The sequence below is a fragment of the Epinephelus lanceolatus genome, chromosome 11 (genome assembly GCF_041903045.1).
Source record: "Epinephelus lanceolatus isolate andai-2023 chromosome 11, ASM4190304v1, whole genome shotgun sequence".
Lineage (NCBI taxonomy): Eukaryota > Metazoa > Chordata > Actinopteri > Perciformes > Serranidae > Epinephelus > Epinephelus lanceolatus.
In genome coordinates, this window is record NC_135744.1 from 30,168,370 (window position 1) to 30,188,355 (window position 19,986).

General features: G+C 42.2%; 1 protein-coding gene across 18 annotated transcripts in view; it reads right to left on the reverse strand.

Moving 5' to 3' along the window:
* nbeaa (neurobeachin a) overlaps positions 1-19,986 on the reverse strand; it is a 116,739-nt gene that overhangs the window by 49,267 nt on the left and 47,486 nt on the right. For all 18 annotated transcript variants that reach the window (XM_033638098.2, XM_078172495.1, XM_033638048.2 and 15 more), the window contains exons 6-13: positions 19,100-19,226; positions 16,843-16,962; positions 15,535-15,681; positions 8,358-8,555; positions 5,928-6,061; positions 5,180-5,288; positions 4,058-4,210; positions 2,024-2,192 (exon numbers count right to left, since the gene is read on the reverse strand). In XM_033638098.2, coding sequence (XP_033493989.1) covers positions 2,024-2,192; positions 4,058-4,210; positions 5,180-5,288; positions 5,928-6,061; positions 8,358-8,555; positions 15,535-15,681; positions 16,843-16,962; positions 19,100-19,226 — 1,157 coding nt within the window. The remainder of the gene's footprint in view (positions 1-2,023; positions 2,193-4,057; positions 4,211-5,179; positions 5,289-5,927; positions 6,062-8,357; positions 8,556-15,534; positions 15,682-16,842; positions 16,963-19,099; positions 19,227-19,986) is intronic.

Consider the following 19,986-nt stretch of genomic DNA (forward strand, 5'->3'; position numbering starts at 1 on the left):
ACACATTTGCAAAAGGGAGGTGCTCAATCTTGCTCATGAGCAACAAGACAGTTTGTTAAGGGAAAGGAAAGTTACCCACTCACACCCTCTGAATGCATGTATAGTGTCCGTGTGTCACTTTCTTTGCTGTCCTTATCTCCATGTTAAACGATGATCAAATAGCTATCTGCATTTTATGCAATTTAAGGATGCTGTAATTATTTGACCTGACATTACATAAAGGATTTCTGCAAAACTGCAAAGCCATTCAAACCCATTAAACTTCCGTTAACTATTTAAGTCCCACTGATGATTGACTTCAGGTCTTCATGCTGGTCCTAAGTTTTAGCTGTAAGCTGTAACCTAAAAGATAAAAGCTAACTGTAAGCTAAAAGCTAAAAGTTATTTGACACATGACGTTTGGTTGAATTTAGGTTGTGACCTCAGGGGACCAAAATTTAATGTCAGGACAACATTTAACGTCAATTTGATGTAGAATTATGACGACGTTGATGTTTTGCTAGCATTGTTATTAAGTAACGTCTCATGCCAATGTCATGCCGACGTAGAATAATGATATTTAGTCATAAGACATGAAGAACAAAACCAAACGTATGGAAAACATCATACGAATGTTATCAATCACACATTGCGAAATTCTAACTTTAGACATTTAAAACATCATCAGCGCGGATTTCATTCCAACCAAAATTTAACATCTGTCAGACGTAAGAGTACAACGTCTTTCTGACATCATATTGACATTCGGTGCCAGCTGGGTAACTCATCATGAAAATCTAACCTTCACCTATCTCATACAATTACATGCATAAAACTATGAGTACTGTAGAATTAAAGCTACAGTTGGTAACCTTTCTACTCCTCTGCCTTGTAGTGCTTCCAATGGCCTTACTGCACATGAACAGAAACAACCAATCAGAGCAGAGGAGGCCCTAAGACACCTGTCAATCACTGCTCGAGAACTATGTTGTCAAACTGTCAAACTAAGCAGCGCTGATCAATATAAGTCAATATTGTGTTACTGTATCGCCTATTTATCGCCTTAAAAGTTGTCAGAAACATATTTTAATGTACTGTTTAGCTGTGAAATGAAAAGGTTGGTCCGGCAGCTGGGTGGTACTTTCTCATTTTACAGCTAAACAGTACACTGAAATATGTTTCTGAAAACATTTGAGGTGAGAAACAGGCAATGCAGTAACAGAATTTTGATTCATATTTGTTTAGCGCTGCTTAGTTTGACAGTTTAACCGCAGTTCATGAGCAGAGATTGACATAATTGACAGCTGCCTTGGAGACTCATTGGCTCTGACTGGTTGTTTCTGGTGTGCTGCGGTCAATTCAAATGCCATTAGAAGCAGTAGGTGGAAGAGGAGGGACATGATTTCTTTAAAGACTATCTAACTCATGCACTTCTTTCAGGATATAGTAGCCATTTCAGCAAATATGACACAAAATTATTTTGATAAGAGTTACCAACTGTAGCTTTAAAGTAAAAAAAAAATAATAATAGATGGGTCCAACCCTGGTTCAGACATTGCTTGACCACCTGATAAGCACTTGGGTTGGAGCTTATGACACCTTAAATTGCACAAAGGTATGAATGTGACAGTGAGTGTGTTGTGTTTTTGTGTGGTAGCCCTGTAATGGCACAGGCTGCAACACAGGACAAACATAGAAGATGGATGGATGGACAAACTGACGGGCGAATGGATAATGTAAATACACATTTCACGTGTTTCAGAGATTATTACCACTATATGTGTAGAATCCACTAAATCCGGTAAAACGCTGCGTCACTAAAAGATGTTTAGTATGTTTAAGAATAATAAAGACAAAGAAGGTGGAGTGCGTAAAGTCAGAAAATTTAAGATAGAAATGGAGAAACCGAATAAAACCAAACAAAGTCATATACTATATAGACAGATAGACTACGTCAGCAGTTACGCTCCAGTGGCGGTTAGAAGTGTCTTCTCACAGCGATAATGTCTTTATGTGTGCAAATTGTATGCAGGTGTGAACCTACCAAGACCTTTGGGGGTGATTCCACTGCACTCCAGCGGGTTGATGGCCCAGTAGTAGTATTTCAGAGTGTGCATCAGCTGCAGGACGGTGCCAACACGGCGGATGGTGGTGTAGATGGTGGCGGTGCCGATGAACTCCGATGATAGGTATGTGTAGAGGGATAGCTGAACCTGAACACACACACACATCCATTAATACAGTACATATGGGCACACACACACAAAGGTCGACGGATGAATACAAATTGTCAGAGACCTGCTGGAGAGAAACAAATCATCTGTGTGTGTTTCTGGTGTTCAAACAAAAGGGAGTTTTATTGTGAAAAGACAGCCGCGGGGGAATGAAAGGAATCTTCCCTCCAGCTAAAGTGCCAATGTTTTCTGCTTTGTGTTATTTCTGATGTTTCTGTGCCTGAAGCTGTCAAGCATCTGAGGAGCTCCTTACGCAGCGCTGACATTTAAGGAGGGCGCTCTCCAATTGCTTATTTGCTCCCTCCCTGCCTCCTTCTGTTCCCTTTTTCCCTCTCTTCATATTCCTCTAACCAATCCTCTCCATCGCCTGCACACAGGCTTGCGTTTGCTGCACGCTCACAAATCTCTGAGCTCATTACAGTGACCACGACGCTAAGGACCAGCCTTAACGAGGTAGCACTGGTGAAATTAGCGGAGTGCCGCGGCCTGACCATACCACATCACAGCTCATCTCGAATGGAGAGCGCACTCAGCTGGCTTAAATGGCCTTCATTATGTTACTTTTTTCACACATTAAGCTGATGTGTTTATCTGTTGCGATTTACAACAGGTTGGGCTGCAGGAAAGCCTGAAATTCCTTGATCATGCCACAATAGTTTGGGCTGCACTGCTGCAACAGTAGCTTGTAACAAACATTTCGCCATCTCTGAGAGGATTATGTTTGCCAGAAGTGCTTGGTGAAGAAAACAAGCTCTTTATTTTCAGTGCGAGCCAGGGAGACGTTATGAGAGACAGGAGATGAGCTTCAGATGTGATTTCTTCAAGTGTTTCCTGTCCTGAATATGACCAAGGCTATTCTTGCCAATAATGAAGGTGATGATAATACCTTGAGAAGTGGAAAATAATAAAGCTCAGTGGGAGACAGGAATGGTACAGCGCGAGTAAGATTAAAGGATTAAATTATTTTTTATGTGTGTGTGTGTTGCTGCTTAGCACATTTATTGTGCTTGTCTTGTTCTCACGATGACCCTGCTGAATTGTGGTAATGTTTATGAGCAATTCATTGTCAATTTCTGTGCTGGCACTCAGATGAAGGTAAGAGCCCAATAAGCAATCACACAGTCGAGCCACTTTGGACTGCTTCTGCATGTCAGCTAGCTTGATGTGTTTACGCTGTGTTGGATTCTGACTTTCACACCCTCCTTATTCTCCTGAGCTGCAGCACCTGCTCAGTCACATTTCCTCCGTCCTAACTCCAGCATGCCCCTGGAGAGCGATACTGCTGCACCCAGGAGCCAATCACGTCTCAGGGTCAGAGGGAAGAAGACGGGAAGTCAGGAAGTTCTGAAAATAATGGAGGCAAGAGCTGACTGGCCTCGCGGGAATGCCAGGACCACTCACATCTAGTTCAGAGTGAGGAGGGGGAAAAAAAAAAGGAGCTACACATCTCTCTCCTGTCCCGGGGTCTTTTCAAATGTCACTGTTTCTCTTTGTTACCTTTGTTTGCCTGCTCTGTTCTTCCCTGCGTGATGTGCCAGCTCCTCCCTGCGTGTCCTGTAACCTCCTTTGTTACATTATTGTAAAGGGCAATGGGCGCTAAGATGTCAGTCCCTTCTTCCTCTTGGTTTTATATTGCTTACTTGTCTCAAAAATCCTCCTGAGATCTGTGAGCGGTAAATTCTCTCTTGCTTTCTTTTTCTATTTTGTCTCTGTTTGGATCTATCACGCCATTAATTCTCTTACTCAGACCATCATCTTGTTTTTTTATTTTTTTGCAGCAAGGTCATGACAACACACACACACGCACACACACATATGCAATAGATGCACACAAATAAACAGACCTTGGCAGGGGTGTGTATCCAGATGGCAGCATTGAAGAGGACATGGTCACAGAGCTGTTTGAGGAGAGGCGCTCCATGAGGTAAACCATCCAGATACTTGGCGAAGGACAAGAACTGTTCAAGTACCGCCCTGGTGATGTGGACTCGTGATGACTGGACAAAAGACAGGAAATATAAATAAATTTTTTTTGTAAATGACTATAATGATGCTGTTGTACCTTGTTGTGTCTTCATACAGCACTGTATATTTTAACTGTTACAATAGATAGGTGCATCCATACACTGTAGTAGGTGCGTAGTTGCCACGGTCACTGATTGACATTTAAGTGACACCGAAGACACACAAGCAATGAAACGAGCTTCAGCGCAGACGTGAAAAAACAGCTGCGTCTGAACGTGTGAATCCGAAGTGGTGACATTTTTTCAGGTTAGTAAAACACCTATAAGCAGTTTTATTTCAATTATTTAGGTTTTATTCAAATTACCCTCTCGGGAGATGCTGTCAGCCTACAGTGAAGCCGGTGTAACCACGGTGACATGATGCCTATGTCGCCTAACAGTCGTCAAATGTGTCAAGTCATTAATTTACACCAGCAGCCAAGTCTGTATTTTAATTCATGTGATCTGTCTTTTTGCACATTTGTGACGTACTGCTACTTGTCGCAGCTAGAAGACACGAGACCAAATTTACAAACATCTGTGTTGAAAAATATTTTGTATAGTGCATTTAAAATTGAAAAAAAACAGCACTCAGTTGCCAGTTTATTAGGTACACCTAGAAAAAACGAATGCGGTTTAGTACAACAGTCCTGCAGTAAAGCTTCTACTGTTCACTTTCTGATTGGTGGAGGATGTAGCTGAACTGTACTGCCTTCTTTAGCCACATACCTATAAGTGGGTTGGACAAAATAATAGAAACACCTGGCTGTACTTAAACTGCCAACTGAGTGTACAGCGGATAAACATGAAGAGCAATCAAAACATAACACATTATAAAACTAGACGCCTTATAAGCCTTGAAAAACTTCCATGGAGGTCATGGTTAAAATCAAGGCTACTCTCAACAACAAATAAATATGACGTGTAACACAAACTCTTCACTGCGGAGGACTTCCCACTGACCTTCTCAAGGAGGTATCCAATCACCAGAAAGCCCTTCCCTCCCAGCATTTGCTCCTGCATTGCCACTGAGCTCTTCAACAGCTCCACCAGGAACGCCAGCAGGGTGGCACTGCAACACACATTGTGCACACACATTTCAGTCGATGGATTTCTTCATTAGGGTATGTGAGCAAAAAGGAAAGAAAACCGCTCCACGTTCACCTCCATCATTAATTTTTAATAAGACCGTGTTTTTTCTTTCGTTTGTTATCGCCGTCTTCCTGATGATATTTGACAAATCGTCTCGGATGCGGCTAACATGATACAGAGATGCCGCCTGATATGTAACTGCGTTAAGGCTCATGTGATGGAGTGGTATCTTAGAGCGAGAAGAACGCAGACACTCCGACTTTCTAAAAGCAGCTCATCGCTCCAGGGAAAACCACATAACTCTTCTTCCTTTCACACTTACATGCCCTGCTCTCTATAATCAGTTATTTCTGGCCTGCAGCGTAATTGTAAGGTTGGTCTTTCAGAGAGAAGATAATTCACACACGTAGAAGACTCATCTCTATCTAATGTCCCTCATATTCTTTTTTATTTCACTTCTTTTCCATTTCCTTCACTTATTTCCGAGTCCGCACATTAAACAAAAAAAGCATTATTTTTTGTTTAAGCCTATTTAGACTACTATAAATAATTCATACAGTCAATATCACTGCATTCCACGCAGCCACTGGGTTGCAGTTTTTTATTGTACACCACTCACCAGACCGTGGTGTCCACGCTGCTGTCATTGAGCTGTTTGTAGTCCAGCTGAGCAAAGAGAGGGAAGAGCACCTGGATGCCTCCTATCGAGTGGATGGCACTGTGGATGGAGTGGGTAACAATGGCCTTCACATCCTGTGGGGCGGATATGGACTGTTAGTGCTGACAAAGACAGATAAAATCACTCACTCACTGCCAATTAACATATCTCATAGCAGAATTACAGTAGGACATTTACTGCAGGTCCCAAATAGAGCGTTGCTACAATTTTGAATGGTTTAAAGGTCCAGTGTGTAGGATTTTGGAGGATTTATTGGCATTCTTACCTGAAAATAAGAAATGTTGTGTTTTCCTTGCCTTAGAATGAGCTGTTTATATCTACATAGGGAGTGTGTCCTCATCCATGGAGTCTACCATGTTGCACTGCCACATTTCTACAATAGCCCAGAATGGAAAAACCGAACACTGGCTCTAGATAGGGTCTTTGTATTCATGCGTAGGCCACCATAGTTAGCAGATATCTGGATACGTCCCAAGTCAGCACGCAGGAGGACGGAAGAAATGTGAGGAGGACAAGCCGGCAGGGTTGCCAGGTCCGCTTATTAGCCGCGACTCTGGGCTTGTTTTTTGTACAGTCCCTAACAAATATTGGTAGTCGGGTTGCAGTTTTTTGGGCTTGTTTCTAAAGTGGAGTTGCTTATTCGGGCTTGCTCTCTAAAAGTCGCCTTTCTCTATATATATCTGTCGCTTTGTTTGGGCTTATTTCCAAAGCCCTGGCTGCTTGTTTCTCTCCCAAGATCTGGCAACACTGAGTCAAGCTGCCAAGCAACAACAACGGCGGCGTCCACAGGATCACGGGGAGCACATTGTGTTTGGACCCAGGCCCTGGAGGCAGATCTGATTCAGCACTGGGAAGAATATCCATGCCTTTACGATGTGTCGTCTCCAAGTTAAAAAACGTAGTTTGGTGATGTCACCGCATTATCTGGGGCTCTGTTGGCGAGGGCTCGGTGGAGAAATCTTGTGGTGTGCACACACAGGTTGTAACGCAATTGGCGAGACTCCCGCTGACAGAAACACACGTCGCCAGATATGAACACTCAAAAGATTACGATAGTCTCCGCGATGCAAAATTGGGGTGAAAATCGTCTAATGTGAACTAGCCTTTAAGTTATCAGAGTAAAAAGGTGAGCACACATTACAAATGACGAGCGGAACAGCATTGGATAAACATTGATTCATAATATCATTCAGTGTTTCTATCAGTTTTAATCACCTGGTCCATCTGTTTTGGAGAGAAAGAACCATCTGCAGATAACTGGGCTCCTGGTAAAAACCTCCTGAATAACTGACACTGAAGGAATCCTAACCGGGAGTTTATGCTTGGCACATGGGAAAAGTTTTAACAGGTTGCCATCTACAATCCTCGCGGGTAGATGCAACTAAATCCTACACACAGCTCCTTTAAAGCTCAAAACTTGTAGTTTCTTCCTACAGAGATTTTTTCCCCTGAGAATATTGTTGAGCACCTATTTGTCAGAAATACAACTGACAGCTCTGCTTTCACAGTGAAGAACATGATGTCCTTTATTGTTTATTGTCTTGTAGCTGCCTTTCACACATCCCTATTTTTCATCTATTTGAATTTATAATAAAGACTGCTTTTTGGATTTCAGCCAGAATGAATGTAATACTTGTAAAAATGAATTAATTATTCCAAAACTAAAATCTTGCTGTAATTGGCACCTGTTTAACTGCAACCTGCCTTACACGCTCTTAACTCAATGAACTCAAGATGATTGCACGACCTCTGCTAACTAACTGAAAATAACTAGAGTACAAAAGGACTCACTTGCTGCCTTTGTAATTGTGAATTACAGTAATTGCTGCCTGAATTGCTGGTGCATGTTTTTGCACAATGAGCAAAGGAGGAAATTCTTAGAAATGAGGATGAGATACAAAGAACACTATTAGCAACCAGCCTTGAATAGCGGATGCTTGGAAAGATATTTGCTTCAATACAACTACAAGCAATATCCTCAAAAGAGAGAGTTTCATTATTAGCTGAGAGAAAAGAAAAAATGGTGACCACCAGTAAGACATTGGTGTTTACAGAAGGGTATGGTGGCAGCTGTCTTTCGCAAGTTGTATTTTATACATACGTTTTTTTTAACTAACATCTTCATTGTCCTTCTGTAGGCAAACCTCACATATACAGTACTTCAGACAGGATAAACACTACAGATTTTTCACAAATGCAATTGAGTGGAGTGAGTCAGCCTGTGATGAACTAGCCTGATAATTAGACTGAACCACCATTTCATTTCATATCAATCATTCATACATGAATTGCCAAACAAATCAAGAGATGCGGCAGTGATTCAGAGGTCTGTAACCAGCACCGTGATGAGCACAATCCTGCCAGACTGACCTGTAGCATGAGTGCGTGTGGTGAGTGGACGAAGATGGAGGGGTTTTCCCTGGGCGACGACTCCAGGCAGAGCTGGGCATCCGTCGCCTTGGCATTGTAGGTGAAGGAGATGGAGCTGGCCAGCTTGCCATCGTACAACACCTGCTTGTGGTGCTCGGCCAGGTGGATGTCGCTCTCCGACTTGAACTTGAAAGTGCTCTGCAGTGACGGGGAAAGAAGATGTCAAAGGCCCTGCGGGGATAAAACTTTAAATCACAGAGACAAATGGCTTGTCCAGGGGTCGACAGAAGTGTGAGTGTGTGTCTGTGTGTGCAAGTTCAACACCCAAAATGGAGTCTGCTTAATTGCAGCGTGAGCCGTGTGTAAACAACACAGCATTAGCTTAATGAACACAGCGCTAACCCAGGCACTAATTCAATTAGCCCAGAATAAGAGATGGAATGGGCCAGTGGATGTGTGGGAGAGAGGCACCCTGAGCTCCAAATTTATCTCCTCTCTTTTAAGTCCACCAACAAAAAACACAAAAGAATATGGACACAAACTGAACACATATGTGTTATTTAAATTCTGCATATTACTTTACATTTGTCCTACATATACCACCTAGTTTCGTTTTTCAACGAGCTGCTGAATCTTTACCTCGTTGAAATCTAAAATATCTTTATCATGAACACCTTTTCTGGTCAACCTGGAGAGGATATCAGTACCTCATACATTATACCAAAATGCAGACACACATGGCATGAGGAAAATACAAAGAAACTGGCATGTTATCTCCTCAGCCACCTTACAGAAAAATGATTTGTAAAACTGACTTTGCTTTGTCGATGCAGACATTGAAGGAAGTGTAGGCTGCATTTTGTGTGTGTACATCTATGTCTACATCTGTCTATGTGCAAAGGTCTATGGGTCCATGTGTCCCGCAGCGGTGCTGATACACACAAGAAGCCCCGCAGATGAAAGGCCAGCGAGTTGCTCTGCCATCCTTTGCAGCAGCTCCAGGAAAGGGGCGCTCTCCCCTTCGAGCGGCTGGGTCCCCAGGTGCCTTGCTCAGCCTGACTGTGCAGGAAAGCCCCGGGCTGCTCACAGACCTGCAGGCCCGTCTTGTTCTAAACCTTTCATCTGAGGTCTGCTGTAGAAAATGTGCCTTGAGCACTTTCAACTATGCATCACAGAATTTCACACTGAAGCAAAGAACTCACTGCACAATGGAGACGGCTGAGGAAAACAGCCCCTCCGCAGCGTTAACATCCTCATCTCGGTCCAGGGGCTGAATATAAATCTACTGTTTTTTTCACACTGTCTTAGATTTAACTTTCTCTATCAATCCAATAATCAGGATCAATTGTGATACAGAAAGCGTACTTGTATAAACCTATAATCTGAATCCGAAGCACACTTTTCACACACACCTCCACACACACATTCCTGCCAACAGAACATAATTTCCAAGAGTAATTAATGGTAATTACATGGTAAGACTGCATGCCTATGTTTATATTTTCTGACTTCAGAAGATAGTAATTAAGTGAGATCATCGGCGTAAAAAAAAATGTATCTATTCAACAGCTGTGTAAAAAAGCTTATCCATTAAAAGTTACCTAGAATACTGCAGCCGTGTGCAGGGATAATCAATCACAAACACAAATAAATTGCTCTTCGGTTTATTTTGAAGGTTAGTAGGCCCTCTGCAGAGAAAAAAAATACTGAATAGCCTGAATGTGAAATTAATACACTTATTAAGATGCACATTTTTTGCAGTGTAAGCCCATTTATTGTGGCGCATTTATGAAGCGTGTGTGTGTACTTGTGCATATGCATAGATGTAGCTGGGTAAGTGTGAGCTTGTATTTATGTTGCCTTGCTAAACGATGGAGGCAGGTAGCTGAAAGTGTAAAAGAGCTTTGCTGACTCTTTAAAGTATTAAGGGATGTAGGGTGGAAACGACAGGCAGCAGGAGACGCATGCCAGAGTAAAGGAAAGTGCAAATTTTTACGTGTGTAATGCTTTACATAGCTACGCTTAAGCACATATGTGTCCCTCATCTGGTTACACTAAGCGCGCAGAAGAATGAAAGCGACAACTCATGCCTTTGTCAACCTGACAGCTGCAGGTGTGACACTGGCCCGCAGTGATAACGGCACACATACATCTACTCCATTCAGCTCAGCCTCGGCCTCCCAGCATCTCCTCACAGTTTCTGAATGACAACTAGTCCTCCAAAATTAGTTCTCCAGCATTTGGTAAAAGTGTTGTAAAACCTATTTTGGCAAATTATTGAGGTGAATGATGAATAATTGCCTTAGCAAATGCAAATCCGAGGAACTACTGGTTATCATTTGAAATGTTTCAATACAAAACAGATTTAAAACTTTGAGTTTCAGCACTAAGGTTGTCCCCTAATAGTCAGCCAAACCTTAGTTGACCAGAAAGGTCATTAGTCGGCAAGATTTTATCGGTCACTTAGTCGCAGAATTGAAAATAAAAAAACTTGAAACCTGTCAAATCAATCTAAAACCTTTCTTACTGGACCATGTGGGAATTTAATTTGAAAGGACAGACACAGGAAGTGGCCATGCTCAGCAGTCAGACAGGAGTCACGTTCATTTCCAGGGCTGGTACCTGTGGTTATTCCACAGGCTAGTTAATAACATGTCAAACAGGAAATCCAAAGTGTGGGAGCATTTTATAGAAGGTGAAGGACGAACCCAAGGTGATATGTAAACTCATCTTCATTGGTCGACTACAAACATGACGTATCATCTGAAACATGGAAGTTGCTACATGCCCATTAGCCCACAGCGTCATTAATAGGCGGCTCGCTCAGTGTGTTAACAATGTTACTGATACTATTCTTTCTCACACCTTGAACTCAAACCATGGCCCTAAATCATGACTATTGGTCAACTAGGAAAATTCTTAGTCGGGGGCAGCCCTATTCAGCACTGTTACCCAACAGCCATGCAAGAACTCTGCTTGAAGCTACAGTTGGTAACTTTTATAAAAATAACTTTTTGTCATATTTGATGAAACTGCCACTATATCCAGACAGTGCTGCATGAGACTTATATATATCTTAATATATATATATATAATCAGCACAACAAGTAGCAGCAGGAACCTGATTCTGTCTCATGTACCACTGTCTGGCTACAGTGACAGTTTCAGCAAATATGACAAACTTATTTTCTAAAAGTTACCAACTCCAGTTTGAAATAAAATCTAACATTGATCAAAGAACAAATAAATAATATAAAAACTCTACCAAGACATTTCATGCCAGCTTTTCAGACAGATACTGACACTCTCTGCTGAGGACACGTCCTTTTTAGGGAATGACTCTCTAAAACTTATATAATAAAATGCACAAAAGAAAAAGACTTTCAATAATACTATTACAAAACCTGACAAATGCACATGAGACACATGTGCCTGCAAATACACACACACAGACGTACAACGCAGGTGTCCAAATAGACTCACACGGTCCATTAATTACATTGTGGCCAGATTGTTGGCAGTGCTCCGCAATGAGGACATCTGGACTCCTGATGAAGAGTGCAACCAGTGACACACTCGACAACACGTGAGTGACAGGACATAAGCAGAACACAAACGCAAAAACACTGAAGCTTTCTTTCAATCATAGCCTACACAGTAAAACAAGATGTTAGAGTCCACCTTCTCCTGTCATTAGGAGAGCATGGAAGTGCTGAACTGCACACATGTACAACATTCAGTGCACACAGCGTGTGGACCATCATGAGCCGCGTCGAGTGAGAAGACCTTGACCAGCCTCACTGTGCTGAAGGCTTGTTTAGCAGAGTGTCTGTCTGCTTTTTGCTCCTCATTATTGAACAGTAACACTGACAGTGGATGAGACCAAAAGACTGCACATACACATATATATACTGTACAGCGTACACAGACACAGTCCTCTTAAACTTCGATTAGGCAGTACTCCAGGAGCAGCTTGTCATATATATACATCCTCTGCATAGTCGTGAGAACAAGCACCGGCCTATATTCGCATTAAGACAGGAAGCTGTGTGACACAAGCTGAAAACCCACTGGCGTTCTCCGACCGAAAAACCTGCGCACTCATCATTACAATAGCAGTATCGAGGCCTGCGGCTTTGAAACAACTGAGCCATTTAATGGTCTCTTCTGGGCATCTGAGAACCCCATTCTGTGCCATGCAGAGAGGCAATCATCTGACTGATCAGCCCAGAGGAAACTGCGGGCTGTGACAGAGAGAGGAATCAGTATTCATGGCCGAGAAACAGCAAACCCCAAGCATGCCATCATTAGGAGGAACATGAGAGGACTCCAGTCTGTAACGTGACTTATGTTTTATGATGTGAGAGGGAGTCTGAGAGGGAGAGGATCTACCTCATGCAATCTAGTATGTGTACTCTGTATGTTGCCAATATGTTCCTTCATCACTTTATCAAATCTAAGTAATTAAAGCAAATTCCTGATTCAATATGTACCCTTTATTAAGGAGCTGTTGAAATACCAGCAGCTGTTTGCGCACATCAGCACCCTCTGATTTCCGTGCAGTCTTGTGGTGCTGAAATCTTGACAGCTTTGGACACCTTCATAAACAAGCTGTAAGTGGCCTGAGGCGTGCGAGTCTGCCAAAACAAGAAGCAGACAGCTGGCAAGGTGTTGCGACATCTCAGCTGTCTCCGATAGCCAGGCCAAGAGGCAGAGATGGTGATTTCTAAAGCTATCAGTGCTCAGCACCCAACATTGTAAAGCCTCATTTGAATAATTTTGTATTAGGACAGGAACTCGAAGTCCTGAGTCTAGACTTTAAAGGCAAAAATCCACCCTCGCATGCTTCCAAACTGCAAATTCCAGACATCAATTTGTGATTTCCCAGGAGGTATTTAGCGATAGTGCAGTAATTTACTTTCCGTTCGGTCCCTTTAATCTCAATCTGCTTCATCTACTTTAACTTTATATAGTGACTTTGTTTATTAGTGGGGGTGCATTAGAGGTGAGTGTGGGCATTTAAATCTAGCTATCTAATAAGCTCTTTGAAAATTTGGTTGTAATTGCAGCCAAGCCTCTCACTAAAATCACAACACGAGTTTTTCAGCCGCACGACAATATGAGAATTTGGAATATCTGCCTCCTCTGAAACAGAATTAGAAACACACACGGATAGCGGTGATGTTCTGGTTGACAGGAGCAGAATTAATCAAAATGAAAAATGTTCCTGCACCTATTAGATTACCCCGAGGAAGACAGCTTCCCTGTCAAAAGCTTGGTTTTGGACAATAAAATGTGTTGCATCAGGTTACAGTAAGAGTGTGAAGCTATTTCTTATGTTTGATTACCTCTAAACTCTATAAACAGATGTCTACATATGAATGCAGAACATGTGGGCAATGGGACAAGATTTTGGGATTGGAAGCTCTCTGGTTTCCATTTGTAGTCTCCGTGTTTGTAGTATGAGTAGTATTGACCAGAAGGCTTTGGTTGCATGCAGGTAAACAGTACACAGAAGTGGGGGTATGTCACACAAAACCAAGTCTCAAGTCTTGACCTTCAAGTCTCAAGCAAGTTACTGTGCTTTAATTCAAGCAAGACACAAGTCAAGTATAAAATTCTGATGATCTAGCCTGACCAGCTAAAAAGCTAATAAGTTAGCTAAAGAGACACACTTAAGTACTTATTTTTGTGGGTTTTGTGATGATAGACAAAGTTGGATGTTGTGGTGGTTGTGCATGGCACTAGAAATCACCAAATCATGTTTCCAAAACAAAGCATAACTTCTCAGTGTCTAGAAAAATATAAATATTAAAGTCAAGTCCTCTGGAGCCATCTGTCTCAAGTCAAGAGTCAAGTCAAATCTCTAATCACTGTCAGTCAACCAAGTCTCAAGTCCTCAAATTTGCGACTCGAGTGTGACTCGGGTCAAGTCATATAACTGGAGGCTGCCACCTCTGTCACATGAAGAGCCAAAGAGTTGAAATGCATTGACTGAAATGCAATCACAGAACCAATCGGCTATCGTCCAACAAGGATTTAGCTTTTTAGCTTTATTAGCTGGCTACTCGTTAAACAATCGGGTTCAGTCCGGTTTCATACTCAACTCCAACTCTATTCTTGCTTTTCAAGTTGCTAATCGGACTGCCAACAATCCTCATCACACGCAGAGGAAGTCTTGGCCTGGATATTCTTATCTGTTATCCAGATATCCGCTGGCTACTATGGAAACCCCAAATATACCGGCCATTGCCCCCAGAGGCTAAACTGTCATCAGACCGATAGCCGATGGTCTCTGAGCTTGGATTACCATACATACTGTTCATACAAGAATCCCAAAAAGGAAGACTCTTTCAAAAGCTAGTACTCTTGTTCAGTGATTCCAAACCAGGGGTGCATGTACTTCCAGTTGCCAGAGGGTACGCAGAAAGCTTGTGGAGTAATTTAGCTAATTTGAAATAAAAAGATTAGATTTTTCAACACCTGAACACCACATGCTGCAACTGAGAGTGTTTGGAAACTAAAGTCACCCAATGATCAGAGAAGTCACCAGTGAAAAGTAATGGATAAATGGTCCAAATAGCTTTAAATAAGAGATAAACAATTTAAATAAATAGCTTTTGGATGCGTGGTGAAGAAGATAACTGTTATGGTTCGCAAAAAGTAATGGATAAATGGCTAATATAGGTAGCCAACAATCGATAAAGAGTCTTATTAGATATTGGTTTAATGGTGAAATAGGTATAAAATTAAAAAATAAAAACATGTTGGACAGCCACTTCTCTAGCCTACGCAAACAGCAGTATACCTATCCATCGAAAGACTCATGCTTCAGCTTTAATGCACTACAAAAGACTATCCACAGGATGCAAAACCTACAATACCTCCATTAACTGACAACAAAAACCTCAACCGACCACCCACAAGGGCACCCTGGCACTAATACACCATACAGGCTATATTTGCGATTGACAGCCCAAGAATGATTGATGGCCTCAACCACCTCCAGCTGACGACACAAACGGAGAAAGGCAGCATTAAGTAACACTGACAATGAAACCCTCAGGTTGCCAGAAAAATCTTCCTGCCAAACAGTGCATGACATTGATGCTCTGTAAAGCGCACAGAGAATATACAGAACGGTGGGTGATAAGGCAGTACGTGGGCGCTGTCTCACCTTGTATCCTGGGCCAAGCTGGTGGATGGCAAAGATCTGAGCCGGGTTGAGAGCTTCGCTGAATACGTAAATAGCTCCCAGCTGACCGCAAAACACCCTGTTCGCATCTGCTGTCTCCGATGAACCCAGGAAACACTTGTCATAGCTCTGGAAAAAGAAGCAGAGCATGAGACAGAATTAGCAATCACATCAAACATTGACAAATTTCAGCGCTTTGTTGCAGAGAGGGTTTGGGGATTCATAGCTTGTGCTTTTCAGGTTCAGTACATAATACCAACTTTGACAAGAATCGTTTAAAGTTTGTTGATCTTCACATTTAAGGTGTCTCAAGAGTTAATTAATTATTAATTTCCAATCTCCGGCCAGGTGTTCTGCAGTGATGAGCACAGTGGATGATGATGGCGAAAAAAAGCAGATCAACTTTCGATAGCTGCTTGTTTCTAATCGCTCTGTTACAACATTGCCATCACCTGCTATTACATCCTTTCTGTCCACTCTCCTTTCATCTACTCCGTCCCTCTGATACCTTTTATCACAATGAGATCTTTACGCTTTCGCTTCCTCAAAGTGATGAAATAAATGAAATAAGTTTTATCTCCAGCCTTCAGGACAAAACAAACCCTGATAGCATCAACACATTTTCAGACCTGTTCTTTCACTTGTGTGCTATATGTTCTTTTTTTTCCCTTTTTTTTGCTAACGAGTCTTTCGGTGAGCCGCGTGAACTGTGCGACATTTTACCCCAAGGCCAAGGAATTTCTTACAGAGAATAACACCAGCCCGTGGTAACTGCGGCAATGTCAAGAGTGAGCCGGGAAGGAAGTGTAATGAAGGCTCCGCTGCCACCGAGAGGTCAGGCTACCTGTCCCCAGCTAAATGGAAAAGTTGGAAGTTGGAGTTTGGGCGAGCTGTGCTGGAACGGGGCCCAAGGACAACTTTGCCCCCGTTGACGAATGCAGAGGGCAAACCTCAAATGTTTGCCAATATCACAGTAGGAGGGGAAGTGTAGAGCCAGACCAACACTGGATTTCTCACGCTGGTAAAGGCCTTATTTAGGAGGAAAACCTTTGATAGCAACATGTTGTTTATAGGAAATACTTTTTTTTTTTAGCAAAGCTCACATTTGGTCAAGAGGTCTTCTTTTTTACCAGAAGCAGCTGAATAAAAAATTCAGTACCCATAACGGTAGGAGGGAGGGCAAATAAAGTAACCTTGACCTTGGTAACTGACTCTGTTTTAACATGTGTTAGAGGTTTTTTTATTTGTCATTGTTCTTCCATAAAGATCAGTAAAAAGCCAATATCTTACATCATTGGTGTTGACGTGCCATGCCATATCGCCGTAGGAGACCAGTTGACCGTTGACATAGCAACGGATCTCAGAGTTCCTCCAGCGGTTGTAGATGTGGACGATGCTGATCATGTACCACTGAAAAATAGAAGAAGACATTCAGAAAGAGACAAGATGATAAATAAAAACAACAACAACCTAAAAATCACACACAACAAGCTTTGTTAGTTTTCCCTTCGGCTCTTATGTCACCAGTCAAAGAGTTTCTCTTCAGATCTGTCTGTTTTTTTGTTGACTGAGGCATCTCTGATGTTTTTGATGTAAACAGCGCTGTGTTTTAATTAATTTTATTTTCCTTTTTTGTGTTTTTACATGTTCTAATGCATTTCTCAACCTAATGTGAAGCACTTTGAATGGCCTTTGTGTTTGAAAAGGAGTTCCGATGTCTGCCTGACAGTGTTTATACCTATAATGCTATTCAACTACATTGTTTCTGGGGGCCACATTTTCAGAAAGCTCAAGGGGCCGGACTTTTCCCTGAGCTATTATTCTCATTATGTATGTACACTTGACACAACATATTTCACTTTTATTTTGCTACACTGTAATCTGCATTAACTATTTACATTTTACAACCTCTCGTCTTCTTCTGTTTGCTCGGTGTAAACAGCCTGCAATTCAGTCGAAATCCGACTGAATTTTTGTCATGTGACTGGTGGTCTCGGCTGAGTCATTCATGGCATCCATGAGCATTTTAGTGTTTGCTGTTTTTTTAAGGATATGGTTTGTGCAAACAATTTATTTTTGGCACAATTTTAAGCAAGGCATCCTAAATAAAGTGTCTTTGATGAAATATATCTGTTTTAAGCTTAGATTTGGTTATCCAACATAATTTCTGTTTATACAGTTTCTGGCTATGATGAAAGGCGTAATTTTGGCAATTTCTTAAAAGAAACATGCCTTTCAAACCTGTTAGGGGGTTGTGGGGTTTAGATGCAATTAGGCCAGGCGACAGGAGCGCTCTGCTGGTTTGAGAGATTTATTGTGGCAAAATGACTCATTTTTTCTTTTTTAGATTTTAATTTTATTTTTTTGTAAACAGAACTTATTGCTGTGCAGGTCTGGCTTGATTAACTCGCACACCTCCCACAGTCCAAAGACATGCAGGTTAACTGGTGACTCTAAATTGGTCGTAGGTGTCAATGTGAGTGTGAATGGTTGTCTGTCTCTATGTGTCAGCTCTGTGATAGTCTGGTGACCTGTCCAGGGTGTACCCCGTCTCTCGCCCAATGTCAGCAGGGATAGGCTCCAGCGCCCCCGTCACCCCCAACAGGATAAGCGGTTACAGAAAATGAATGAATGCACTGTTGTTGGTGCCTTCACACTTTTTTTTTTTCACAAACACAACCTTTTTGAGATTGTTGATACGAGCCTCCTGCTGTGAAAGGATTCATTTTAGATATTTTAGTACTATTATTTGTTTGGATCAAGGTGTCTGAGTGGGTCAAAATTCCTGTCTTTGCAATACTGAGAATGCTCCCTCTAACAACATTAGCTCTCTATAAGAGGGTTAGCCAGCATGGAAGATTACAAAGTATTCACCACATTTGCCAGGACTCTACTCTAAAGCTAGTATCTGTTTGCTCAGCTTAATATACCATTAATAGTGTGTATCTGTGTGTCTTGTTTTAAAGCATCTTCCCTGATGACAATACACACAGGTTCCCTGGAGGGAACACTGAAATGGGGAAGAAGACTGCGGTGGTGGTGGTGGGAGTGGAGGGGTTGAATTTTTTGCTGTAGTATGCATAGCTAAGGAGTGGACAATACCGCACGTGCATGCAAGCACCGACACACACACACATTAACACATGCACAGGTCGGACAAAATGCTGTGAGACATGGCGACTTATAAATTGATCAAATGTAACCACTGGGAACTTTGTTAGGCAGCGCAGAGATTCTACTGGATCAGCAAATACTGCAGAAGGCCATCTCATCAAGTGAATGTGTGTGTGTGTGTGTGTGTGTGTGTGTGTTTGTGTGCAGAACAGCCACAGAATGCTGACAGTGCGGTAGAGGGGCAGTGTGCAGGTCTTAATTGACAGACCTTATCTACACTCATCAACACTTCCAGTGAGTGCAAGGATAGATGGAAGAAGAGAGCAGCAACACTCTCCTGAAGCTGCCTCATCTAACAAGTGGTTACCAAACTCTACAGCGACTGAGAATAATTCAGCTGAGTGATTCGGTTGGTGTGTGTGCCTTTTCTTACCTTGCGAGGTTGGAAATCGTATTTCACACAGTGCTGAAAGCCTTTTCCTTTCGACTTCAACGATGTCACGATGAGACAGTTTCCCACAAAGTGTGCCGAGTACCCTATTCCTTTACTGGTGCGAAAACTGCGGGAGAATCATACAGTTACTCATTTCAGTTAGTTATCAATTCAAGATGTGTGTTTGAAAATTACTCAGTCAAAAAATGATGGCTCTAAATTAAAACTAATTATGGTACTTCTTAATGAATGGTGCAATGTTTGAGCTCCTGAGACTAAATTACATGCTCCTCCTGGTGTTTCATTAGATTTGAGTGAAACTGAATGACTTGACATGATATGATATATGACGTGATATTACAAAAAAGTTAAGTAAAGACTACCACTGTGACTGCAGAAGTAAAGTATTTTCTTTCCCAGTAGCACCAGGAGTCCCACATCAGAGGTTTGTGGGAAAACACCACTAATCTCCTTCCCTCCATTTCTCCCCCCTCATCACGTTTCTCTCCCCGCACTGGTAACCACCACGTAAAACCCGGTCTTGCAGCTAAGCTTCTTCACAAAAACAACAAGACACATTTCACTTCTAAAATAGGCCCGAAGGATCACACGCGCAGCAGAGCCAGAGAGCAGATATAAATCCCTCTTAAGTGAATCCCTGGTGGACGTTAGGAGAGCATATAGTGTGTTATCGCGGCCTTCATGCAGCTGTGGAGGCCACTGCGAGACAGGCGGCTGGAGTAGCAGCTGCATCTGGGGGAGGATGATAAGACCTGGGCGAGATGAGAGGGGGGCACCCTCCCTCTCTCGCTCCGCACTTACCATGACAACTTGACAAACGGTTACTAAGGCAACAGGATTACATCCCGACACTTTGCATGATCAGA